Here is a 27,553-nt window from a genome sequence, read left to right on the forward strand (position 1 = left end):
TGGATACATCCAAACCCCCAATCTAGACCTATTACAAAGGAGGAGGAGGAGGAAGAGAAGGAGGAGGAAGAAGAGGAGGAGGAGGAGGAAGGGGAGGAGGAAGAGGAGGAGGAGAAGGAAAACGAGAAGGGAGGAAGGAGAAAGGAGGAGGAGGAGGAGGAGGAGGAAGAAAGAAGGAAGAAGACACAGACACTATTGCTTTCACCAAAGGACTAGAACTTGGCCATGACATAAGTGAATAGCTAATCAACTATATTCTTCATGATTTGTATCAAATACTGTGTGAGTAGTAGCCATAAGACCAGTAGCAGAGCATCATCCAGAGAAGTCAGAGATGTTGGATGTGGCTGATATACATGCTCTGTTCCACAGCAGGGTGGCAGAGAGTTATCAGAACTGACCATGGCCTGGATGGAACAGTACCGGAGGCTATTTTGCACATAACCTCAAGGTTCCACTCCTTTTCCTGATGAAAACACACCCTAAGTTATGAAATGGCCCCTATAATGGCTGATCTGCACTTATCCTCATCTGGAGTCTGCCCGTTTGAAGTTGGTTCACCATGAGTCCATCTTAAATACAAATGTGGCTCAAGGGCAGACCCTTAGTGTCCCACAGACAGTTGCTTAGAAAAGAGCCCTCACCCACCTCCAGTGACACCAATCACCTTTTGGAACACAGGGTTGCTATTTCTTCTCTCCAAAAAGTATTTAATTATTATTTTTTTTGTCAGTTGTGGGGCTTGAACTCTGGGCCTGAGCACTGTCCCTCAGCTCTTCAGCTCAAGGCTAGCGCTCTACCACTTGAGCCACAGCGCCCACTTCAGGCTTTTTCTGTTTATGTGGTGCTGAGGAATCGAACCCAAGGCTTCATGCACTCTACTATTGAGCCACCTTCCTAGCCCTACACTTTGAATTTTTATTTTAGATACTAAAAAATCAAGGTATAATAATACTAGAGGTTTAGTCAAGGTTGGTTTCAAGTTTCTCTAAAATAATGAAAGGTTATAGAAAGTCTGAGTATTCTTTGCCCACACCCCATTTTTTTATGTTTCTCAAGGTTACTCTTATTGTCCCATTTTTAGTGTCTCAGGCTAACATTGCATACAGTGCAACTGACAGTAGTTGGTGTGTATGTATGGTACTGAGATTAGAACTCAGGGCCTTGTAATTGCTAGGCAATTACAAAGTAGCCCAAGTGGTAGAGCTACGTTATTCTCAACATCTTATTTATTTATTTTGGAGAGGTCACATATTTTTTTAGCCTAGCCAGCCTCAGTTCATGATCCTCTTACTTATAGCTCCATCTCCAGTGTAGCTAATATTATAGATGAAGGTTACCACACCCTGCCTGTAAAGCTTTGAACTTTACCCTGGAAAGTTTCCAATGCATTGTTTACTTTGGCAAATGATCAAAGATTAAACTAAAATGAATTTAGGGGAAGACTTTTAAAAGAAAATTACAATTTTGTGTGTATGTGTGTGCCAGTCCTGGGGCTTGAACTTAGGGCCTGGGCACTGCCCCTGATCTATTTTGCTCAAGGCTAGAGTACCACCACTTAAGCCACCGCTCTAGTTATGGCTGATGGTTAACTGGAGTTCAGAATCCCAGACATGGAACTGGGAAGGTGGCTCAGTGGTAGAGTGCTTGCCTTGCATGCATGAAGCCCTGGGTTCAGTTCCTCAGAACCACATAAGCAGAAAAAAGCTGGAGGTGGCACTGTGGCTCAAGTAGTAGAGTGCTAGCCTTGAGCTAAAAAGCTGAGGGACAGTGCCTAGGCGCAGAGTTCAGGCCCCACAACCGACCAAAAAGAAAAAAAAGAATCCCAGACTTTCCTGTTCAGGATGGCTTTGAATCTTGATCCTAAGATATCAACCACCTGAACAGCTAAGCTTACAAGCATAAACCATGGGCACCTATATTTCCATTATGAAAAATGACATCTTCCTCTTCATGACAATCTACTTAAGATTCCACTTTTTTGGAAGCAGCTTCCATCTGCAAATAACTGAAGCTATCTGACAATTAACTTATCTTTAAGATTATGCTTTTAATCCATTAAAGAGAGATAAAGTTATCCATGTGAGTCATCAGTATTGGGCATTCAAAGTGCTCATCTTTATTAAAATTAGGTAGCATTTCTTTCCCACAGAAGCAAGAAGCAACTTCCAGTTACTCTAGTGATAACTATCTGTGGTTGCCTGATAGGCCAAGCAGCAAAAAGAAAGCTGAATAAAACAGAATAAAAGTAGTACAATCTTAAAGAGAATTGGTTTCAGATGAATGAAAAACTAGGATCTTAAATATACAAACTGAAAAATGTTATCTACTACAGATTATCCAACCCTTAGAAATAAACAATGGAGTAAACAATAAGGGGGAAAGTATTAAAGAAAATATTTTTAATATTTTTTTAAAAAGACTTCATTTCCCCAAAAGATTCTGTTGATAGTCATCTGTTATGAATCTATGTCTTATAAAAGAGAACAGTCATTCCTTCATCCCAAATTATCTGAACTGGAAGTAAAAAGTAAGGAAAGCAAACAGCCAATAAAATGTATAATGAACTTTGTAAAAGCTGAGCCATACCTTGTATTTCGAAGACAACATCAGCAAGCATTGGTTTATTAAGGAAAAACTTCAGGGAAGTGTTATAAAACCACAAAGGTTTCCTGGCTTGGTAGGTTTTACAGTTCCTTAGGCAATTGATCTGTAAGCAAAATAAATATAACTAAGAAAAGAAAAGGCTCCTCAGTGTGCTTTGATAACACATATATGGTGGTCTGAGAACTAGAAAACTGAATAACGAAACAATGATGACCTACTCAAGGACATCATGATCACAGCACTACAGCTGCTGCCTGAGCAACACAGGACTCAGCCATCACAGCAGTGCAGGCGCTGACTGCATGGAAACTCGACTCTACAGCCAAGAATCAACAGGATCCTGACTTCCTGAGAGTCATGGACAGGAAATGGGGCAGTAGTTCAAACTGATATGAAGACCCAGTGAAATATATTTCCACATACAGTCTAATTTGGTCATTAAGAACGTACACAGAGCCAAGCACTAGTGGCTCATGCTTGCAATCCTAGCTACTGAGTAGGCTGAGATCAGAGGATTGTGGTTCAAAGCCAGCCTGGGGTGGAAAGTCCATGAGATTCTTATCTCCAATTAACCACCAGAAAACCGGAAGTGGTGCTGTGGCTCAAAGTGGTAGAGTGTTAGTCTTGAGCTGAAGAGCTGAGGGACAGCGCTCAGGCCCAGAGTTCAAGCCTCACAATCAACAAAGAAAAGCAAGAAAGAAGGTATACAGATGGCTAGATGTGTTATTACAAATCAGTAATCTAGAACTCACAGAAAGGAAGCAGGAGGATTGCAAAGTCAAGGCCAGCCTGAGCTACATAGTGGAATCCAATCTCAAAAAAACAAAAAAAAAAGAGGAGGAGGAGGAGGGATAAAGGAGAGAAGAGAGAGAGAAACAGAAAAAAGAGGTAAAACAAGAGGAAGTATATAAAAAATTCAATTTGAGGCTGGGTGATGGTTGCTTATGCCTATAGTCCTAGCTACTCAGGAGACTGAGATCTGAGTATTGTGGCTTGAAACCAAGCTAGGCAGTAAAGTCCATGAGCTTCATCACCAATAACCACCAAAAAGCTGGAAGTGGAGCTCTAGCTCAATTAATATAGTGCTAGTCTTGAGGTGAAAAAAATGAAAAATAAAAAATAAAAAAGCTCAAGGATAGTGTCAAGCTCTAGTACCAACAGAAAATAATAAGATTCATCAGGCCTGCAATTGTCTGTTGTGTTACTGGACCTTCTCATTTGAAATGACACAGTTATTTTTATTGAAATACTATTATTTGTTTCTGACTGTCCCATCCATTTTCCTGACTGAATCTCAGAAAATCAGCCCTCATGAGAAGTCCCTCTGCTTGGCCAGCTAAGGAAATCAGAAAACTTTACCTTCAGAAATCACACATGGATTTCCGCAGTAGAAGAATAAATGATACATACCCCATACTCTGGATTAGTTTACCTTGGAAGGAAGTTTTTAATCTTTGGTAAAGAGAAAATGATACTATCCTTCCTCAAAAGAAATAAAAACTGACTCCAGGATGGTATCCATGAGCAAGACAGAGGCAAAGTAATACCACACAGATCCTGGTCCCATACATTCTGCTATAAACATCATGTTTTATCACCTACAAAAAACTGGCTACAAGATGCAAGCATCATACATAAAGGACAGCCAAGCTGTATCACAGAACTGGAGAGTTAGCAGGGGCTTTAGAACCATCTAGTTTATCCTCATTGTCAAGAAATCCATAAACTGCTCAAAGCCACACAAATAATCTGTGGCAGACTCACAGTTTAAATCCATACTTCCTGAGGCCCAATTCAGGGTTACATTCCTACATTGTACTCCGTGAATGGGAGCAACCTTAAGACTAAGAAAGCACGGAGGAGGGGAAAGGGGAACTCTTTTATATCAACATCACAGAGTCACATACCTATTTCCCAGTGGGAATTCATGCTACTCTCAATATGCAAAGGCCTGTGTGTAGAATCATACTCAAGGACAGGTTCAGAATGAAAGCAATACTGTGCTGTTGCTGGTTGTGTGAAGGTGACGAATTTACATAATGTGAATATTATGTAGAAATGCACTATGTATAAATGTATATATGTGTTCTAACTCTCTCTAGATATATGGGGAGAGAAAGAGAATAAACATGAATTTTGCAGATTCCCTCATTTGTATTTGAAAACAAAAAGAGGTGTATAGGAGTTTGGTAGAACACAGGGACATGATATGCATTTCACTGGTCCATAAATGAGATATGAATTTCACAACTTAGGGGGTAGGGGAGTGGGGGGGATGGGTGAAAACGAGACAGGGGATAACACTGTTCAAAAAGAAATATACTCATGGCCTTACTTATGTAACTATAACCTTCTGTACATCATCTTTATAATGATTTTTTAAATGATGTAGATATATGAACACATTTTGACGAAAGAATCATTTATTTGAATTAGGCTGTAAGAAGCTACTATCCCACCAGCAATTCTGTACGTAGCAATTTAATTTTTCTTTAAGTCTACACAGCTTCGGTATGCTTGTTTTGTTGTTTAATTTTTTTAAAACAAAGACCTTGCCTCTTAATACTACATTAGTTGAATTTTTTCTCAATCATTTGTCTTCAGTAGTCAAAAATATTCACTAAAATGAGTGTAGCTTATTTTATTGGTGCCAGTACTGAGGCTTGAACTCAGGGAGTTGTTCCCTCATAAGGCTTTATCTACACATGGCTAGTGCTCTACCACTTAAGCCATACCTTCATTTCTAACTTCTTGCTGGTTCGTGGGAGGTAAGAGAGTCTGGTGGTGGATTTATCTGCCCAAGGTAGGTACAAAATGTGATCCTCAGATCTTAACCTCCTGAGTAGCTAGGATAGACTCTGTAACTACCAACATAGTTTGTAACTCAGGTTGTAGAAAAGAGAAAGTCATGTATATAAAAAAATCAACAGAAAACATTTTTTCTTATATCTATTTTTTCTTAATGCAAACTTACACAATGCTCATAATTTACCCTTTGATTTACTACGGCCAATTTGCTTATCACAGAATTTGAAATAAGAATATGCTGGCTAACTTGTATAATGTAGTTGTCTTAAAATTTAGCAAATCTACTTTTAAAGCCCTTCCTGAGTCCATGCAATCTAAGGTACTGGAGTTTTAGTGTGCATATAATTCCGGTTATATACAAAGTCCATAGTTTTATAACCTTAAACCCAGTTTATAATAGTGAACCTGTACTTGAGAAAATCCTCAACTGTCCACTTGTTTACACAGATTGCACAGAACCTGGAAAAGGTATACAAAGAAACTTGTCTTGCTTCTCAAAACTAGGTAAGGCAACAGAAACTTAACAATAGGGAAAGAGAAAGCTTCCCCTCTAAGAAGCTTAACTACAGCTGGACAAATTGGCCTTTGAGGCCTGACATGAAGTATGTCCCAGAGCTCCAGGGGAGTATTCCAAAGTATGGAGTTAACCAAATCAACATTTTAAAGACATGACTCACACATACTTTAGTTCTTACATAAATTCAAATCTAACTGAAAATGGCATATGTTTTTGTTTAACATTGAAATAGAAAAAAAATGGTTAGGGAAAATACTCATATTTATTCATTAGTTAACTTTTCTAATGACTTCATATTATATCCATCACAGTATATCAGTTATAATTCAGAGGCACACATTAATTTACCTTTCCTGGTGTTTTTAAAATGCATTTAACTTTTTCTATTACATTAGAAACATCCCCTGAATCTCTCAGTTTCTTCCTGATGTCTTCTTCCAATTCTTCCCACTGAAAAGCACCTGTAATAAATTAGCACATGTCAGATACTTCTGTTAATAACAGAAAATATGAAAAATACATCTTGTAGTGATCCTGGGTCTAAACACAGTCTGTGAGGTTTTCAAGCTCAAGACTAGCACTCTATCACTTAAGCCTAAGTTCAACTTCCAGCTTTTTTAAAAAAAAATTTTTGAGTAATTTATTGGAGATGAGTGTCTCATGGACTTTCCTGCCCGGGCTGACTTTGAACAGCAATCCTCAGATCTTGCTTCCTGAGTAGTTAGGATTATAAGCATGAACTACCTGGCCAATGTTCTTTTTTTTAATGTAGCAATTTATTTTTTTTGTCAAACATATATCCTTATAGTTAAGGGATAGATGTAATAGCTCTAGCATTTTATGCATAGAATTCTTTCTCAAAACCAGAAGACTCCTTCACTGCACACCTGCCACTTCTCTGTGATAAGCAACTAGCTAGCGGTAACAGCATTGCTAAAGTAAGAGTTTCTGTGACAAGTGGTCCAACACCCAAATTATTTATTATTATTTATTTATTATTATTTGGATGTGGTCTTTTCTAGTTGTATTAAATCATACTGGTTGTGGAGGACAATGCCTACTATCCTGTAGAGGAATACAAGCATAATGTATGCAGAAGGTCTCATGCATTGTTAGAGTCAAAAAGGACTTCCTGATAAGCAACTCTATAAAACCTACCTGAGGAAGGCAGATAGATAACTTCCTGAGCTACATGATATGCCACTGCAGCAAAATCACCTCTCTGGGACCATTGCTCCCCTTGCTTTCATGCCAGCCCATGTCAAAACTACTCCATCTTAGAGTCACTTCCCATTTGTCCTCACTGTCAACCACTTCTAAGCTATTGATCATGAAATTCCTCTTCTATGACCAGTTAGTTTATCTTTGCCCCAAGTTCTCCTCGCACATGGTCTATGTCTGCTGTCCTAATGAACTTCCCCACCGGAGTTTTCAAAAGCATGATTTTTTCCAAGGGATTCGCCTCACCCATCTCATAACTTATAGAAAGTCTAAATTCCACAACTAGTATTCAAAATATGTAGATGAGTGGGCATAGGTAGGCCTGAGTGCTAGGCCCAGGTTCTAGTTCTATCTCTATATTACTGGTATGAGTACAGGCAAGACACTTCACCTCTGCAGGTATTAGGAGATCTTTTCTATGTCCTCTCCCTGCTGCTTCTGATGAATAAAGACAACTAATTCACAGCTCAGGCAATTGTACCCAGCTTCTACCAACAGAAACCAAACCCAACCTAATCTAGAGACTTCAGAACTCAAAGGCCCTCAATCTAGGTAGCTGAACCTGGCAGTACTTAGCATTTATGTACATTCTTCTGTTTTTAAGGTTTTTAGAATATATATTTTAAAAGAAAATAGCATTTTTACAACTGAAAAATGAATTAAATTGAATATTATAGGTGTTTAAAAAGTCTAATAGAAAAATATGCATGATTGCATATAAACGTATGATTTGAACTGTATTAATATTTTATGCATCCAAACCTAACACACTAAATCAGTTTAACTTCATCCTCAGCTACAATTGCTACTATGCATCTTAATACACAAACACTATTTGCCTTTTTAAAACATTTTTTGTATACTTTTTATTGTAAAAATGCTGTACAAAGGGGTTATGGTACATGAGCAAGATAATGAGTACATTTCCTATTGAGAATTGTTGCCTCCTCCTTTGTTTTCCCCCTACCATCCCTTCCCTCCCACCACCACAACTATCCACCACCAACTACCTGCCCCCCCCCCACATTGTAAGTTTTCAACATAATGTCTTGTAATGTTTCATTGTTACAATAAGTCAACCTGTATTCTTATTTAGGCATTTTGTTTTTTCCTTTCCCCTCCCCGAATTAGAGAAGTGTATATACAAGACGCGGGCACCGACATCAAATACAGTGAAAACGGGTTATTCCATGGGGGTGGAACATATAAAGCAACAACAACAAAAATAAATCACATGGCGTCTGGGCGCTGGTGGCTCACGCCTGTAATCCTAGCTACTCAGGAGGCTGAGATCTGAGGATCCAGGTTCAAAGCCAGCCTGGGCAGGAAAGACTGTGAGACTCCTATCTCCAATAAACCACTAGAAAACCAGAAGTGGCACTGTAGCTCAAGTGGTAGAGCGCTTGCCTTGAGCTGAAGAGTGCAGGGACAGTGCCCAGGCCCAGAGTTCAAGCCCCACAACCGACAAAAAAAAAAAAAAAAAAATCACATGGTACATTATAAATAGAAACAATAGCAAGAAAGAAAAAGATATTTGTGTCCCTATCTTGGGGTTCATTTCACTTAACATCATCTTATATGGTCATATGTACATAGCTTTTGGCCTTTTCTGCCTGTCCTACACATGTATAGTTATTGCAAATAAGGGAAACCATAGGACCTATGTTTCTTTGGGCCTGGCTTACTTCACTTAATACAATTTTTTCCTCCAAGTCTTTCCATTTCCTAACAAATGGGACAATGTCATTCTTTCTGATGGAGGCATAGAATTCCATTGTATGTATGTACGTACGTACATAGTATGCGTGTGTATATATATATATATATATGTATATGTACGCGCACGCGTGTGTGTGTTTGTGTGTGTGTATATATATATATATATATATATATATATACACACACATATATACCACATTTTCTTGATCCATTTATCTACTTAGGGGCATCTGGGTTGGTTCCACATCTTAGCTATGGTAAATAATGCTGCAATGAACATGGCTGTGCTAGTAGCTTTAGTATGGGCTTGTTTGTGGTCATTTAGGTAAATGCCCAGAAGTGGGATTGCTGGGTCAGAGGGGAGCTCTATGTGGAGTCTTTTGAGTACTTTCATACTGCTTTCCAAAGTGGTTGAACAAGTTTGCACTCCCACCATCAATGTAGTAAGGTTCCCTTCTGGCTACATCCCCTCCAGCATCTGTTGTAATTAGAGTTCTTGATTATAGCCATTCTGACTGGGGTGAGGTGAAATCTCAACATTGCTTTGATTTGCATTTCTTTTACCATTTGCCTTTTCTATGGCATAACTATTCCTATCATGGCCAATTTCAAGCTAGCAACTCCAGAACATGAAACTGTCAATGCTACAGACAATGCCAGTAGCAGTGGGTTCCAGAACACCACTAACTCTTCCTACCAATGATAGCTTTTATTCTGACATCAGTGCTCTTCTGCCTCATATCTAAATGAATGTGTACTCTAAAAAAATTATCTGCTTTCCCTTTATACCAATGACTTTTAACTTTGGGGGTCACAATCTGACACAGTATTTGAATTATCTCTCCAGAAAATCTCCCAGTAATTCCTAACCCTTGTTGTGTGTTGCATTTACCTGGAGATAGAGCTTTTATAAAATACCATCCAAGGAGGTCTGATTCCAATTAAATTAGAATATCAAGATTTCTGAGCAAGGGTTCCTGATACTAACATGCTTTAAAAGCCTTTTAGGGCGGGGTGCCAGAGGCTCTTGCCTGTAATCCTAGCTAATCAGGAGGCTGGGATATGAGGATTTCAGTTCAACACTAGTCCAGGCAGGAAAGTCTATGTTCAATCAACTTATGTTGATTGTTATGTTCAATCAACTACCAAAAAGCTGAAAGTGGAGTTATGGCTCAAGTAGTAGAGCACCAGTGCCCAACCCCTGAGTTCAAGCCCCAGGACAGAACAAAGAAAAGCTTCTTTGGGTCTGTAAGTACTGCTGTTGACAACTGTTCCTCCTTCAGAAATTAAAGACATTATCAAAGGTATAATGTGTATCTCTGATTGTCTACACTTACCCAAGCTGAAGAAGAGCACAGATACTTTTTTTGTATATGCCTTTAACATTGTAGCATTATGTTCAGCAAATACAGAAGTAAAACATCACAACTAAAGAACATCTGCACAGGATCGCCATTCCAAGGATTATGTGAAAGCAAGTAAGCATCAAATCAGCTAAATATTTGGGGTTAGTAGCTAGTAAACCCCAAGGGCCTCTGATCAGTCTGAGCTGTCTGAGAATAGGCTTACAAACAACCGGTAACTAAAAATAGAAGGAAGATTAATTCTAGGAGCACACTAATGAGTGGGCTGTTTTTTTTCTTCACTAGACATACTGATTAAAATCACACATTTAGGTTCTAATAAAACAATAATATGAAGGCTGCGAGTTTTTGTAGTAAAACATTCAACATTAGATCTACCCTCTTAAAAAAATCTTAAGTGTAGATGGTACAAGTACTGTTAACAGTAAGTAGTATGGCAAAATTTCTAGAACTTATTCTTTTTGCATTATTCATTGAGATGTATTAGGATACCTTCACAAATCATTTAATGTCCTTCAGTCTCTTAGATGTCGTGAAATACTCCTGTATATGATGCTATATTTTTATGAAGTACAGAAAAAAAGGGGCTGAAGAACAGTTCTGGAAATGTGAGAAGCAAGAATACAAACTAATGAAGAGAACATGTCTTCAACTACCCTGGGCTAAAGGATGGCCCCTGTTTCTTTCTTGTGACAGGAAGAGCTTAAAGTACATTCCGGAGGGCTTACAAAGAGTTCAATTTCTAACCATGGGAGATCATGTGAGTAGGGCATTTGCAAGCTCAAGAGTATCAAGTATTGTAAGAATGTTACAACTGAAGCCATTTAAGGATTCTCCTGGAAGGCCAGAATTGCAGTCCTCACTGCTATCAGCCCTCTCCTTTAAGCTTTGGTCAGTAAAACTTTCACAGTATACAAGGTTCCTTGTTATACTTTGGAAAGTCAACATATACAAAACAGGCATACCCGGGCTGACTCTAACTTTTAAAATATTAAGTAGGAAAATAAACTAAGGCCTTATATGCAAGTGCAAAATGTTAACTAGACCATGAAACAGCCACTCTTAAATATAAAATCATTCGTTCACAGTGACACAATTTCAAATTCCTAAAGGTTAAAAAAAAGTATGTTATTTTAAAAGGTTTAGGATGTTGTTTAAACTGGCTCATTTTCTAGGAGTCAAGAGGTAGGTTTACTGTCATTTTTCAGTCTGTGTTTGTCAGTCCAGCTCTGCCTGACAGTCCAACTGATGTAATGAACAGCCGACAGCTCCAGTCAAGCATGCTTCCCTCAGAGGACCCCAGGCAAGTGGTCATCTCCTACAAGGGAACCATCGTATGAGTGTCTGAAAAAAACTTGTCCGTTGTTCAGAGTTTTACAAATTTTTAAGTGTCTATTTAAAGAGGTAGGTGAGGTTTTGTTTTGTCTCTTCAATTTTTTTTCCTAATTTTTTCTATCATGCAAATATACATTTATTTACCAATTTATTTTTTGGTGGCATTCCTGAGGCATGAACTCAGGGCCTAGGCACTGTCTCTGAGCTTTTATTCGGAATACTAGCAGTCTACCACTTGAGCCACAGTTCTACTTCCCATTATTTTGGTGGTTAACTAGAGATAAGAATCTCACTGAGGGGATGGGAAGGTGGCTCAGTGGTAGAGCGCTTGCCTTACATGCCTGAGGCCCTGGGTTCGATTCCTCAGCACCACATAAGCAAAAAGAAAAAAGCCAGAAGTGGTGCTGTGGCTCAAGTGGTAGAGCGCTAGCCTTGAGCTGAGAGACAGCACCCAGGCCGAGTTCAGGCCCCACGACCAAACCCCCCCCCCCCCCCAAAAAAAAGAATCTCACTGATATTCCTGCTTAGATTGGTTTTGAACCACAATCCTTAGTTCTCAGCCTCTGGAATAGCTAGGATTACAGATGTGAGCCACCAGAAAGTGGGAGAAAATGAGGGATGGGCTAACACTGTTCAAAAAAACAATGTACTCATTAGCTCACTTCATGTAACCATAACCCCTCTGTACATCACCTTTACAATAAAATTTAAATTAAAAATAAATAAATGAATAAAAATATAGCCCTTAAAAATAAAATGAATTAAACATTACTTCTGCTGGCCATCAGAGGTATTATCTATGATAGTTAATGGGTACCTGTAAAACCAGTCATTTCTCCTCAACTAGCACTGAGGTCTACCCATAGCCTGAGTCAAGGGAGCGCACTACCTGTGCATACCCAATACCACTTTCTACTTTGGCTGAGACACAGAAGAGAGATCAGAACTGATATACATAAGTTTAATATCAGGTTAAGAAGCAGAGTTCTGAAGGCTGAGCATACTGTCTTTTACAAAGGCAATCCCAGCTACTAAGGAGCTAGAGATGAAGAAGTCTGCCTGGGCAGAAAGCTAGCAAAACAAAAAAGCTGGACATTGGGTCCATACCTGTAATTCCATTTATGCAAGAGATGAGGCTGGACCTAGACAAAAAACGTAATGTACTAATTGAAAAACAATTAAGTCAAAAATGACTTAGTGGTATGGCACAAGAGCAAAGATGAAAGCCTAGCACGGGTGAGGCTCTAAGTTTACAGCAAGTACCAACTCCCCCACCCTACCCCCGCAAAAAACCATGGTTAGGCTCTCAAGTGGCTGGGTTGCTAGAAAACTCTCTATAATCTCTATGTCTCCCTGTCTTAGAGTCCTTATTGCCTACCTCCGTGTCTACCCATCAGCTAAGCACTCACATTTCTCCATTTTGGGCATGAGACATAATAACACTGAGAACCCAGGTCTCAACAGCTCAGCAATCAGTTAGCCTTGCACTCAGCTCCATTTTGACCACGTGACTTAAGTTGATAACAGATTCCTTTCCCAACTCCTATAATGAGTTCCATGGCCCAATTCACTGGCTCTGACTGGAATCTAGTTCTTCCGAGAGCATCAAGCATCACTGGAGACTATTCGAAATGCAATAATTAGTGCTCCCTCCCATGCCATTGACACAATTAGAATCTGCACAGAATCATTACTAACAAAATCCTCAGAAGACCCTCATTCTAGATGACAAAGGCCAACATCCAAGTGAGACTGGCAGCCAGAGTAATGGGGCCTCCTGATTGGATTCTTTCCAGCCTGCTTTATCTCAACCTTCCACCAGCACAGAGAAGCATTCTGAAGCCCAGTCTGTTCATTCTTAAGACTCCAGCACAGCATCTAGGATCTTCAGGATCCTAGATCCAGGAATGGCTCAGCTTTGGCCAGCCTCGTCTCCCATCAAACACCTGCTTCCCACTCAATGCTCCAGACCTGTGGTTCCCAGAAAGCAGTACTTAGCAAGGCCTGGACTTTTATTAAGGCAAGTCTGACTTGTATACTAATATCTTTCAAATAGTATCTGAGAGAATACCAGAAAACAACACTGAAAAGCCTAAGTATCACAAATAAATGGTTCTGGGAAATAGGGCGAAGGAACAAAGAGAATGTTTTATTTTCTTTCCTCACTTTTCTATTTGCATTCATTTTTCCCCCTCTTCTCCATGTATTGATTTTGCAATCTAGGAGAAAGCTAGGCTGGTTTAGACACTGGAGAGACGTGTAGCTGGTTTCAACTGCTACCATATTTTAAACGCTATAACTGACTTCAGAGTATGTTCATGTACCTTTGACAGGATTAAATTGATATTGTGGGAAACTTGCTGAATAATTCATATGGTTTCAACAGTAAAATCTTTGAAAAGTCAAACACATCCCTCACAGCTCCTTAAACATGTCATTAAAAACATTATTGTTCTTTTAACATGTAATCATTTTCATTTTTCAAAATTAGCCTTAGATTCTGAACTAGGAGATTCTAAGTTTAAACAAAATTTGTGGTTCTAAATCAAGTCCTTAACTAGTGTGGCTCACTAGTGATGCCCTTACTTAGTATGGAATCATCATACGATGATTCATTGTTAGGAGCTGCTCTTAACTAGTATGTAATCATCCTATGATGAGTCTTACCTAGTATGTAATCATCATACAATGATGGTTAGCCTCTAGGACCTGCTCTTACCTAGTATGGAATTATCATATGATGACCTTTAGTTACTAGGACCTGCATCACATGCAACTGAAGTCTACATGCCAAACTCAAGGCAGTATACTGGTCCTGTTTAGACCTTACCAAGTGAGAATTAACTAACCTACCATTGCATTCCATACACACACGCACGTGCGCACACACACACACACACACACACACACACACACACACACACAGAGTTTGCTACAATTGAACTTTCCAAAACCCTAATTTAAATTTTAACTTGCAAAATTATATAATCACAACTAAAATGAAAAAGTAGTATCTATTTTTTAATACCAACCATTTAAATAATGACCATTCTGAATTCATTATTCCATGCTGAAAAACTATTAACAAGAAAACTTACATTTAGAAGCTTGCTCATTTTATATCCCACTATTTTCCATTCTTACCTGAACACTTAGATGTAAGATCACTGATTCATTTGCTTAAAATGATTTAAAACTTCTACTATTTATAATACAGTTGCTCCCAAAGTTTTTAAGGGACAAAAAATAAAAAATGGTTAAGAAGTAGAATTTTTAAATAATTAGGGCACCATTAGGGGCAATTAAAAAAAAAAAGTATGACCACGGTACTCAAATCCAGACTTGATCAGATGCCAAGTAACTTTAGATACTGATTTCCTGTTTCCAAACTGAATGTAATGACTTTCCTCAATTCCTTCCCACAAAATCTCCCATTTGGGAGAGTTTTACATTTTAGCTAGGTTTTTAAGGGTGTGTGTGTGTGTCTGTGTGTGTGTGTGTGTCTGTGTGTTTGTGTCATATACTGTTGCAAATTTTTATTTCTTTTTTTTTTTTTTTTGCCGGTCATGGGGCCTGAACTCTGGGTCTGGGCGCTGTGGTAGGCTAGCGCTCTACCACTGGAGCCACAGCGCCACTTGCAGCTTTTTCTGTTTATGTGGTGCTGAGGAATCGAACCCAGGGCCTCATGCTTGCAAGGCATGCACTCTACCGCTGAGCTACCTTCCCAGCCCAAATTTTTATTTCTTTAAAGCTTAACACTCAATTCTTATAGTTTGGACTTTAACTATACCTTTTATACATTCTCATCAGAAGATTTTATTTTTTATAAGTAGATTTTAGATTAAAGAAAGTGAAATAAGCATAGTAAAATATGCACAACATCACTTATCAATAGGAATTTCAAATCAAAACTATAATGGAACACCATCTTTAATTCATTAAGTTTACTACTACCAAAAAACAAAACAAAACACAAAACACAAAAAATAAGTCTTGCAGAAAATGTGTGGACTGGGAAAGTAGCTAAGTGGTAGAGTAGTTGTCTAGCATGCATGAAGCTCTGGGTTCGATTTCTCAGTACCACATAAATGGAAAAGGCCGGAAGTGTTAAGAGTGCTAGACTTGAGCTTCTAAAAGAAGCTCAGGGACAGTGTCCCCTGAGTTCAAGCTCAGGAAGGGCAAAAACAGAAAAGAAAATGTAAAGATATTGGCACACTGCTGTATACTATTAACAAGAATTTTTAAATGGTAAAGCCATTGCAACAAACAATATAGTAGTTCCTTAAAAGTTTTTAAATAAACCACAGGCTCATGCTATTCATCAGGCTAAAACAGGATGACTGTGGTTTCAGGGCAATTTAGGCAAAAAAGTACATGAGGTCCCATCTCTAGAGCAAAAAAACTGGGCATGGGGGCACACGCCTATCATCCCAGATACAGGAGGAAACGTAAATAGGAAGACTGTGGTCCAGGCCAGCCAGGGCAAAAAGCAAGCTCTTATCTCAAAAATAGTTGGTTCATTGTATATACATTTTTCTAATTTGGGGAGGGGAAGGGAAATAACAAAATGCTGAAATAAGGATACAGGTTGACTCAATGTAACAATGAGATGTACAAGACACTATGCTGAAAACAAACTTTACAACTTTGGGGAGAGGGAAGGGAGGGAGGAGTTGGGGAGATAGGAAGGGAAGGGATGGTAGGGGAAAAGCAGAAGAGGGGGTAACAATGCCTGATAGGAAATGTACTCATTACCTCACTCACATAACTGTAACCCCTCTGTACAATATCTTTACAATAAAAATATATATTTAATAAAACTGGTTCAAAAGGATTGAAGACAGCTAGAGCAGTAGAATGTCTGCCTGAGCAAGCATGAAGCCCTGAGTTCAATCCTTAGTAGCATAAAAATGGGGGAAAAAATTCAGAGAATTACCAAATGATCTAGCAATTTTATTTCTGGGATTATACTCAAAAGAATTAAGAGCAAAGTTTCACTCTAAACAAATATTTGACAACCATGTTTATAGCAGCATAATACATAATAACTAAAATGATAGAGGCAATAAAAATGTTCATCAGGAGATGAATGGGTAATGCAATATACTCTTCAGTCTTAGAAAAGAATACAATCTGGAATACACTATTACAAAAACACCACTCCAATAGTAATAATAATAATGTTATATGATTGTAATTACATTAGACACTTAACATGGTCAAAACCACAGAGACAGACAGTAGACTTGATGGATAGGTAGATGTAATTTAATGGGCCTACAGTTTCAATTTTACAGTTACCAGGTATAAGGGTATATGCTTAAAACCCCAACACTTAGGAGGCAGAGGCAGGAGGGTTTGGAGTCTGAGGCCAGCCTGGGCTACCTATTGAGTTCAAGGCTAGCCTGGGCTACATAAGCAAGATCCTGTCTCAAACAAACAAAATAGAGCATAAATAGTTAGAGATGGATGGTGGTGATGGTTGTACAGCATTACAGACACCATTACTATATCTGAATTGCACACTTACAATGGCTAGGACAGTAAATTTTGTTAGGTTATTCTACAATTAAATAAGTTACTGGAAAAGAGACAAGCAAATGCTTTTATAAGAACACAGAAAATCCACATTGATTCCTGAATATAAAGCAAATATTTTATATTTCATGTATAAAGTCCATCTCAGACGGTAGTAGAAGATAAAACTAATAAAACTAATCAACACTCTTAAGAACCACAGGCATACTTCATTTCAAAAGGTCAAGATGGTAAGTAACCAGAACCAATAGACAAGGTACCTGAATAAATGAAGCGTAGAATGTCTGATAAACAAGAACAGAAGAGGGCATCTTTAACAATGACTCGTAATGGTGGGTTGCCTGAAGATTCCTGGCTAGCACCTGCAAATGCGGTATCTCTGTTTATAGCAAATAGATCCTGGGTAGTTCGGATGATACTCGAGTCCTGAATCTCAGTGGGACTCTTCACATTGAAAAGCAGCATGAAAACATGGCTTACAGCGCAGAGAACAATCTTGTGGGCCTCTACAACTTCCTTTACATCTGGGTGGTAAAATACCACGTCCACACACTGGCAGCAGAACAGCAGGTTATTTAAGTCAGAGTTGTAATGCGATGCTTCGGCCTTTAAGACAGGCATTTTTTCTGTTTCAGAAAATAAAAAGAATAAACTATAAATGTAATCACTTCAGCTTTAATTTAAATATAACACCATAGTTTTAATAGTATTAGCTCAAGCCATAAGAAAATGCCAATATTAGCTCATTATTTTTAACCTACAAAAACAGCAATTTTGAGGAGCTTAACCTAACAAGATGGAAACATCTAAAGTCCTTTACCTCCTGGGACTGAAAGTGGAGGTCAAGGGCTATGCTGATGATATTTTAGTGTGACTTCTCAATGTCAGAGAAGTAACATTTCTTCACCTTTCTACTTCTTCATAAATTGTAACTACTCACGACACCTCTGGGTACTTACCCAAAGGTCTGAAACCACCTCATCCAGTTTGTTTGGGACCTAGCTTTTTTCATTCAATTAAAAAATATACTTCACATGACAGTAATGTCAACTCAGCACACCTCATCAACAGTGTTGACTAAGAAGATTTACTAGTTTATCACTAACAAAGAAATGAGTCCTCCATCAGTCCAGAATATACACCCCCAACACACACATACATTTCCTTATAAGACATCCCAACTATGTCTACCTTCTCACTTTTTTGCAAAGCTGAACTAGATCTATCTATGAAGGTTTGCTGGAGAGATGTGCAGTGGTCTAAATCAATGGAATTCAAGCTATTGGAAAAAAAAATGTTAAAAATCCTTTACTCTCAAGCAGAGTAAAACAGTTAACAAGGTGTTTTGGGGTCTGACCACTCTCTGCACTGTACCCCTCCCATCCACCCTTTAATTACCTGTAGCTCCTTCATAGGACCTAAGTGCTGGGACAAGTCTGAAAGTCACATACCCTGGAGCCAAGGATTTGTCTTTAAAGCAACTGAGCCCCAGAGCCATACTCCTGACTGTGTCATGTGGATCCTGAGTGTTGTTTATTGCCATGCTCAGGCCTCTCTTTAACTGAAGAGAGCAAGAAATAACCTTGGGAAAGTGGAGACTGCATTTATAACTTCAGAATACATTTATGACCTATAAAAATCAAAGGAGTAACTAAACATGCTTGCTAAAGAGACACTTTTGAGGGGCCCTGTTTACTGAACCAATGAGTGCTACCAGATGAAGATTCACGGAAGAAATGTCTTTTAGTGCTAAAGGATATAGGATGGGCTTCACTTTCTCTGAGGAACTAGTATGTTTTCTCTCCTCGATCAATAAGAACTAACAACCAGTACATTACATTACATCTACATTATTGATCTGGCCATTTCCTCCCATCTTCTAATCCAGGAAGTATTTAAAGCCCCAGAGTTTACTACTAAATCCCTCTTTGTACTCTGCATCCTGAAAGCTCAAAGTCAAATGTGGGTCATTTATGGATTATGTTGCTTACATTTTTTAAACTTGGAAATTATCTTCCATTCTAACCTGTATTTTCCTGATTTTTATCTATATCTACTCATTTCACAAATATTTTTCAAATACCACTTTTGAATTTTTTCTTTTTCATTAGCACTAAGAATTTTACATATTGATGAGGGTATTGTATAGTTATCTAAAACATGCACACAATGTATAATGATTAAACTAGGGGACTTAGCATTTCTATCTACATATTGCTTTATATTTGAGGCCGTCTAATGCTTCATTTCCATTTCTTTATAAAACATGTAATACATTCTTGTAAATGATAGCCCACCTACTATGCTACCAAGTGCCAAATTCTTCAAACAATATCAAAATCAATAGAGACATATTTTATTTCATCATAAAATTATATAAAAGTTCTAATAACAGTTACAGTAATTAAATTGAATAAATTGCTTTCCTTTGAGAAATACAAAGCTTTGAATTCAGGGTCTGACTCTTGCCCATGTACTCTCATTTGAGCCACCCCCCCAACCCAAATAACTTAATCTTTTAAACCTCTCTTAACATTGTGAAACATCAAAAACAGTTAAAATTCTGATGCAGTGAACACACTTAAGATTCAGTAATTATTAACTTTCAACTTTTTTTTTGCCTTATCTCTAGATAGAAAGTCAAACAGACACATGCACATGGTTGAACCACTTACATATAAGTTGTAGCCACTGGGACACTTTGGCTCTAAAATGTTTTCCAATTCATCTCTCAAAACTAAAAACCTTCTCTTCTAATCACAGTGCCATCATCACAGGAAAATTAACTAAATCCTATAATATTGTCTAATGTCCAGTCCATACTAAAATGTTGCCCAAATGAATTGTCTTTTTAGGGTTTTCATTGAACTAGTATTTGCTGTAAGGTTCACACATAGCATTTATTTTATAACTAGAACAGCTCCCCTTTACCACTTTCTATTTTTAAAAATCTACCGGATCAAATTTAACACAGTCTTCCTTAAACTGTGGGTTGCATATCACCTGCTTCAGCATTACCTGAGAAGTTTGTGAGCTCAGTGCCAAGTTCATCGAACCAGAGATTCACACAAAAGCCCCAAACACGTTTAGATTTGAGAATCACTGCTCCAAACCTTGAGGAATTATTTATATGTTATATTATATATAACTAATTATATATTTCTTTTATGTGTTACATATAACTATGTGCTTTTGTATTATATCTTTTATATATAACTACTAAACGTCTGCATACCTGGTTGCTCAAGCTGGGGTGGTCTAATTCCATGAAATGAGCCATTCATCTTCCTTTTCTTCATTTTTTCACTGGTCTTCTGGTTTAAGGCTTGAATCATAAAATACTCCAACTAAAACATGCATCAAATTGGAATTAAAAATCCAAAAGAATTGTTCCTCTGATATGTTTGTATCCTAAATCACATTTGCTAAAATTTTTATATAGTCCATGCATTAACATTTTTTACTAAAAAAATATCTAGAGCAATAGATGATACCTTGCTGCACATTAATAAACTTCCCCTATTTAATAAAGTTTTCCTTTCTTTTCCTTTTTTTATTTTTAAGTGGTACTGGGGATTATACTAAGGCCTCAAAGATTGTTAAGCAAGTATTCTATCATCTGAGTTACATACCAGTTTTTTGGGTTATTTTATTTTTCAGAGAGTCTCATACTTTGTCTGGGCCAGACTCAGACAACAGCCCCCGCCTTTAGAAGGGTTGAAATTACAGTCATGTACCACCACATTTGACTAGGTTGTGTTTTGTTGTTGTTACTGTTTTGTTGTTAAGACAACAGTTTTGTTCTCTTTGCATAGGCTGGTCTCAAACGATGATTCTGTATCTCTACCTCCTGAGTAGCACTGATTATAGGCATAAGCCATCACACCTTTCTAATTTTCTAATTTCTAGTTTGTAGTAACAATTACAACTTGTGGTTACTAATTTTGTTGTCAGTGGACCACCACTGGAGTTAATACTAGTAAAGTACAATGCAAGTGAAAAATCTCTATGTCTACAGATGGTCCTACCATCTAGGCAACTTCAATTTTTTTCCTCTTATCTACATTTCTTTGAAAGTTTTCTTTTACTTTTCAAATTAGAAGTCTCATCCACATGCATTTTTGTAGATCCAAGCAAGGCCAAAAGCAAAAGCATAAAGAGATGTCCACTCACACAAAACAACAACTCAATGTTATAAATCAAGAAAACAAAGCATTACATAAAAGATATCTTATATTCTTGTTTGACAAATGTGTCATCATCCAGTCCTAGACAGTCAAATGTAGATTTTTATTCTCAGATTACTCAGAAGTTTGTGTAGCTCTCAGACACTAAGAGTACCTCTCATTTTCTCACCTCTGATCCATCCCATACCCAGAACAGAACTGTCCCCACAAGTAGACACCCAACCTCTTATCTGTTCTCCATTCGCCCTTCCTCTCCTCTCAGACCTTCAGGTATACACACCAGCAATGCAGTCCGCCTTCAGGACAGACCCCATAAAAGAGGTCTGCACATTCCCTGAAACAGACTCTGGGCCAGTGAGCACAAAATTCTGGAGGCCTAGGTTTGGGGGTACAGCCACAGCTCTGTCCAAGAGAACCTTCTGTTGATAGACATGTTCTATAATAGCTGTTCTGTCCAACAGCAGATGATGCTTATATGCAGACATGTTGCTATAGAACACTGGAAACAGAATGCTTAAGGAACTCAATTTTATTTTATTTCATAGACACATGTAGAAGCTATCACACCAGACAGTGTAGGAATAGGAGAAGGGTAGGCATATGTCCTTGGCTTCATAAACTTGGCCTTGTTGGACAAGGGCCAGATGATGATCTTCAAGGCTCACAGAAGGTATCCCACTTTCCTGGGGCAGAAGGGAGCACTGCATAGCTCTTCATCCCTGACTCTTAAACATACATTTTGAAGCCCTTTCACTCTAGTATCATCTCCATTCATATTCTTTCAAATATCAAGATTTATTACCCTCAAGATCTCAATTGGGCATAAGTGATCAAAAGTCTAGAAAGATGCCATTCGGACTAATTTTGTCAACAAAAACATTCTTTCTCCCAACTTTGACCACATCATCAATCCTTATCATGCTCCCAACTCCCAACCTCACTGCAACATTAGACCTTAGGAAGAAGGAGAAGCAAGGAGAGACAGAAAAAAGAGAATGTGTGAGTGGGAAGGTGGGAATACTGATCCTTAGTTCTCAAGCTTCAGATCTTTGAATGGGGATCCTGAATCCCAAGGCTCACAACAGAATCCAATGTCCTTAGCACAAATGAAACCAAATCCAATCAATAAAACAGCCAATAAATGAAACATGGCCCCTTCCCCTTGCTTATTCCCTGGGTATTTTATAGAAATATTTAATTCGGTTAAGAATTACACATCTTAAAGATATTAAATATAATTCCTGGGTGAATAATAGACACTTATATTTGATACAGAGCAGTCCTGTGATACTTGCTTCTTATTCTAGCCAGCTTAGTTAGCTCCAGAACAAATTATACTTTTAGTACCATCAACATTTCAACATGAATGTACATAATGAATATTGTGGAGTACTGGGAAAAGTGATCAAACACAAGCTAGGACAGTCACAAACAATTCCAGAGTGCTCATGTTTAATGTAGACTTTTCTTTGGTTTGTCACCTGCCATGGCTGATAATCAGAGTTGCCTGTTGAAATGAGGCACCTTTTCCCAAACTTGGTCAGTTCTTAAAATGATACAACTCCACAGCACCCTCCAAGAACCACACAGTCCTAATATTATGTCTAGGTGTATGTGTTAAGATGAGCCTCAAAATGGACCACAAGACAAACTAAAAGCTACTGCCACTGAGCAAGCAATCTCTGGCTGGCATATATCCAACAAGAAACTATTTATATAAGCAGTTCCCAGAATATGATTAAACTACAACAATTTTAGTATGTGCAACCTTGCTGAAGCAAACAGAAGGAAGAAAACCATTCTTTTTGAGTAGTTGAAAAAACAAGAACTTTCAGGTCCAACTGCCTCAGGTAGTCATGTTCACTCAGCTGCACCATGATTACTATCAGCCCAAACAGGAAAATATGCTTTTGATTATATACAATGAACAAATGAAAAGTATCTTAAGAGATAACAGAAAATGTTTCATTTAAATAGAAAAATGTATAACTTTCCTCTATCAAGCTGTTGCTATTGACTTTCATTTTATTTCTCAAAGTTAAAGACTAATCAGGCTTTAAAAGTAAAGCTTTCAGAAAACAGCCAAGGAATCAATCTGACAAATGGCTTAATATGTAACAGAAATTTCCACATACCACTCCTCCAAAATATTTTCCTATGTAGAAGTCATCAAGGCTGTGTAATTCAAGATAAGTAGCTCCCAGTTCTTTAGCAAGTTGAATTCCTTCTGTTGTACTAACACAGCTCCCACGGTCTGAGGTACATAGTGGGCATGTACAAGGTAATTCTTCTGAGAAAATAAATTCAAAAACAAAGAGCTTTGAAATTAAACAAGTACATATAGGCCATCTGAACATTGAACAAAGATTAAGAGCTTAAATTAGTAGCACTAGCCACTGTATGCTCAACAAAGTATCAGGAATAAAAAACAAGCATTAACTACAAGGGAAATAAACAGATTATTAGAAAGCAGAAGAATGTAAAAACAGGCAGTGGGTATTACTAAACCTAGTATAGTAATAGACTAACCCTGCCAGAACAGCAGACATGCTCTTTCATATAACCTTGACAATCTGAACTTCAATGTTCTAGGCCAGTAGAAAAGAATTCAAAGTTGAATTCCCCATAAATCCATGAAAAACAGCAGGGTAGATTTTCTTTGTAATGAACTTTAAGTATATATCTATATTCACCAAACATGAATAAGCTTTATACTTTCATTTTAATGGAATCCTCAATCTAACCTCATGTTCAAGGCAACAAACTCCTACTTTGTAGATTTTGTACAAAGTACATTTTTATTAGTTCAGACATGTAAATGATTTGACTCCAAAATATTCCAACTTTAGAGACCAAATTTGGTCACTTTATCTTTGTCCTTAAGATTAAACATTACCGAAACAATAAGTACCCAAAAAGTAAGCTGTCCCAAGATTGATGTTGTACTATACACATATTTATAGCTGGGAAAGTATAGACCAGCCTATGTATAAGAACACACCCTACTAAGTCTAAAGATACGTCTTCAATTCCATATTTAACACTTTGCTGTTTCACCACCAACATACCAGATGTATCACTGTTCAAAAGGCCAGCAAGTCAAAGAGGGCAAAGTCATCTCTAGAAATGCATGCCCTTACAGGTTGACTTCCCTGAGCAACACAGCTCTGACATGAAGACTGGTGTGCATTAACCTTAATCGGGGAATGGATGATCTTAAGAACAACTCTTAAGATGATCTTAAGAACCGAGATATGAGTCTCGGTTGAAGGAAAATTTGAACTGCAATGCAGCTGATCATAGACTATAGCTCACCCTACAAAGCTCTAAAGCCTAGCAGCTGTTTCAGAGTTGCTCTTCCCTTAAAGGAAGGAAGCAGAACCTCCATACCTTCTTCCTACATGGCTAGGAATTAGACGAGTGCATAATCTTGGGCAACTTCCATCCATGGAGGACAATAAATGTAAGAAAACTGACTGAAAGACACTCAGCTGTTTGCCATCAACTGACAATCCTGGTAATGAAAGGGTTAGTGTCTTTGAAAGAGTATTTGAGTAATTCCTCACAGGTGGCCAAAACTTGTTGCCTAGCTACGCTATATGGATGGAGCACTTACCTGTACATATTGGGGTTTATATTAAGGATGTTTAGTGTATATGCATACTATGTATGCAATCATGTATTATGTATGTGCACACAACATGACTTCTGGGATGCATTTTTAGAGCTCAGAAACTATGGATTCACACCCCTCATTTTTTAAAGAGGTGAAAGTTGCTTTTTAGAGTGGTTACATGGCTTATTCAAGTCTCCTCATTTATGCAAAATGGAGAAACAATAATAAAACTTGTTCTATCTGACAAAGTAACATCAAAAGAGAGAATGAAAATTTAGTTTGAGGGCTGGGAAGATGGCTCAGTGGTAGAGTGCTTGCCTTGCATGTCTGAGGCCCTGAGTTTGATTCCTCAGCACCACATAAGCAAAAAGAAAAAAAGCCAGAAGTGGCGCTGTGGCTAGAGTGCTAGCCTTGAGCTGAAGAGCTGAGGGACAGCGCCCAGGCCCAGAGTTCAGGCCCCACAACTGGACCCCCAAAAAAAAAAGAAAAGAAAATTTAGTTTGAGTAAGGAGTAAGCAATTCTAAAGATGCAATAATTTAAAATTTAAATTTGGCTTCTTTAATTATTCCATAAATTTTAATCTGAGTCTTTCTTTGCTTTTTACTTTTTCCAAAATCCTTTGAGGTTTGGAGCAAAGTTTTCATGAAGAAATTCGTGTGTCATGAAAAACATCACATTAGAGTTTCTCATTTCTCACAAAGCTTTCTTTACAAAGCTTTGATTTTCTGAAGACAGAGGCCTTGTTAAGTCTACAAAAGTCTTCTTATATTGAAGGAATGGGGTGAGTGGGCAGATCATCTTATTAAACTTTATCTCTGGACAAAAATTAAGCTAAGTCAGTGTTTCAAGTGAAAAATCAAGTGAACATAATATCAAATGACTGTTAACAAACAACTGTGCTTTTAGGAATAAGTAAAATTAACTTTAGGTTAAAAATGACTGATTAGGGTTTTTCGCACGGTGTATCCATTTCTCAATGTTACTAAAGACACTTCTTTAATTTTTTTTTTTAGCAGTATTCAAGTTAAACTCATTACCTCACATTTACTAGGCTGGCCTTCAACCACTTGTGATATAATTCAGTCCCACAGAAACTTATCTTTTTGTTTACTTACCAAAAAGGATACGTGTGCACTCCTAATACACAACAATTTGTAGCAATTAGTTGTGTCTGAGTTATTTGCTTTTTATCTGAATTATAAAGTATTATTTTTCAAACCTTCTTCAGAGACTTTTGTTCTAATTACTTATCTTGTAAGTCTCTTCTGAACCACCCTACATTCTTGTGCACATCAAACAGCTACATAAGCAAAGGTTCTAAGTAAAAGTCTACCTTGACTTGATTATACAGAAGAACCAAAACAAAAACGACTCTGTATTTAATAAATTTACACTAAGCATTTTATCAAGATCTGAGGATCCAAAATAAAAGCTGATATCTCCCGGTCATAGTGGATCATGGCTATATTTCTAGTTAACACTGTAGTCCTTTTTCCTTAAGAAAGCAGGAAACAAAGTTAACTCTGGCATTCAAATAAAGGGCAAAAGTTTTCAAAGGAGATTTGGGAAGTTGCAGAGCAATTCTTACAATGTTGCTACTGCACAAAAGTTTTGTAATTCTTTTCAAAACTTCTAGCTCTATCAAAAATTAAAGAAAAACACCTTCAAGGTAGAATGCCCATCTTCAGAAGTTTAAAACATCCTTGAAACATTTTGCAAATAACTTTCCTTTAAATGTAGACCCACTGTTTAGTAAAAGCCAAAAATCTATTTAGAGCTATGATAAAATTATTCACACAAATATAGTTTGCTTATCAAAAATGTGAGTCAAGGCTGGACTACATTACATAGCCTGGAATCCCAGCATGTAGAAGTTGAGGTAGCAAGACCACAATTCTGAGGCCAACCTCAAAAGTTCTGGGTATTCAGAAAGTATGTCAGGCCAGCTTGGTTGCATAGTAAGACTCTGCCTCAAAAACAAAATACTACCTATAGACAGATATAGATAAGTAATACACATACAGACTCAACAAAAGAAATGAAACTGATTATATTTGCTGAATAATTTCTAGAAAGAGTTCCGAGAGAATTATCAGGAGAGCACCCAGTTTGGCTTTATGTATTGTAAGAAATAGGGCAGGAAGGAAGTGTACAATAATGAAGATCCTCAAGTTAAATAGCCAGATTTACATCTGTAATTACCTTTTAATCACATCCTATATGGTAAATTAATTTGAACTTGTTAGTGAAATTGATTCTCTTCACCTAGATTATTCATAAAGCCATTCATTCACTCATTGAACAAATGTTTCTTAAGTACCTACCACACATCAAGCAACAGGGACATAAAGATATAAAGATAAAAGGGACTCACAGTCAACTGAACCAAGATAGACATGACTGCCAACATGAGTAACATAATATAATAAGTACTAAAATAAAGGTACACATAGTTGCCATAGCAACAGAGGCAAGAAAATTAACTCTCTGTAGGGATTATGGAAGGCTTCACAGAAAAGATAATGACTTAACAAATAACTATGAGCTTGCTAGGCAGATATGATAGCAGCTGTATATGAGGCATTCCAGTCATAGGAAATGGCACAGGTAGAGGCCTGGATGTGGGAAAAAAGAAAAGAA

The 27,553-nt window shown here is 37.7% G+C and overlaps 1 protein-coding gene across 2 annotated transcripts in view; it reads right to left on the bottom strand.

The window, feature by feature from the left end:
• Rhobtb3 (Rho related BTB domain containing 3) overlaps positions 1 to 27,553 on the bottom strand; it is a 64,068-nt gene that overhangs the window by 24,126 nt on the left and 12,389 nt on the right. Inside the window, exons 4-8 of one of the 2 annotated variants that reach the window (XM_042690708.1) lie at positions 23,432 to 23,583; positions 20,345 to 20,456; positions 17,370 to 17,735; positions 6,281 to 6,393; positions 2,590 to 2,710 (exon numbers count right to left, since the gene is read on the bottom strand). In XM_042690708.1, the coding sequence (XP_042546642.1) occupies positions 2,590 to 2,710; positions 6,281 to 6,393; positions 17,370 to 17,735; positions 20,345 to 20,456; positions 23,432 to 23,583 (864 nt within the window). Of the gene's footprint in view, positions 1 to 2,589; positions 2,711 to 6,280; positions 6,394 to 17,369; positions 17,736 to 20,344; positions 20,457 to 23,431; positions 23,587 to 27,553 lie in introns of both variants that reach the window. The other variant, XM_042690707.1, reaches the window with a different exon arrangement.

Source organism: Dipodomys spectabilis, unplaced genomic scaffold, assembly GCF_019054845.1.
Source record: "Dipodomys spectabilis isolate Male_0828 unplaced genomic scaffold, ASM1905484v1 ptg000140l, whole genome shotgun sequence".
In the NCBI taxonomy this organism is placed as follows: Eukaryota; Metazoa; Chordata; class Mammalia; order Rodentia; family Heteromyidae; genus Dipodomys; species Dipodomys spectabilis.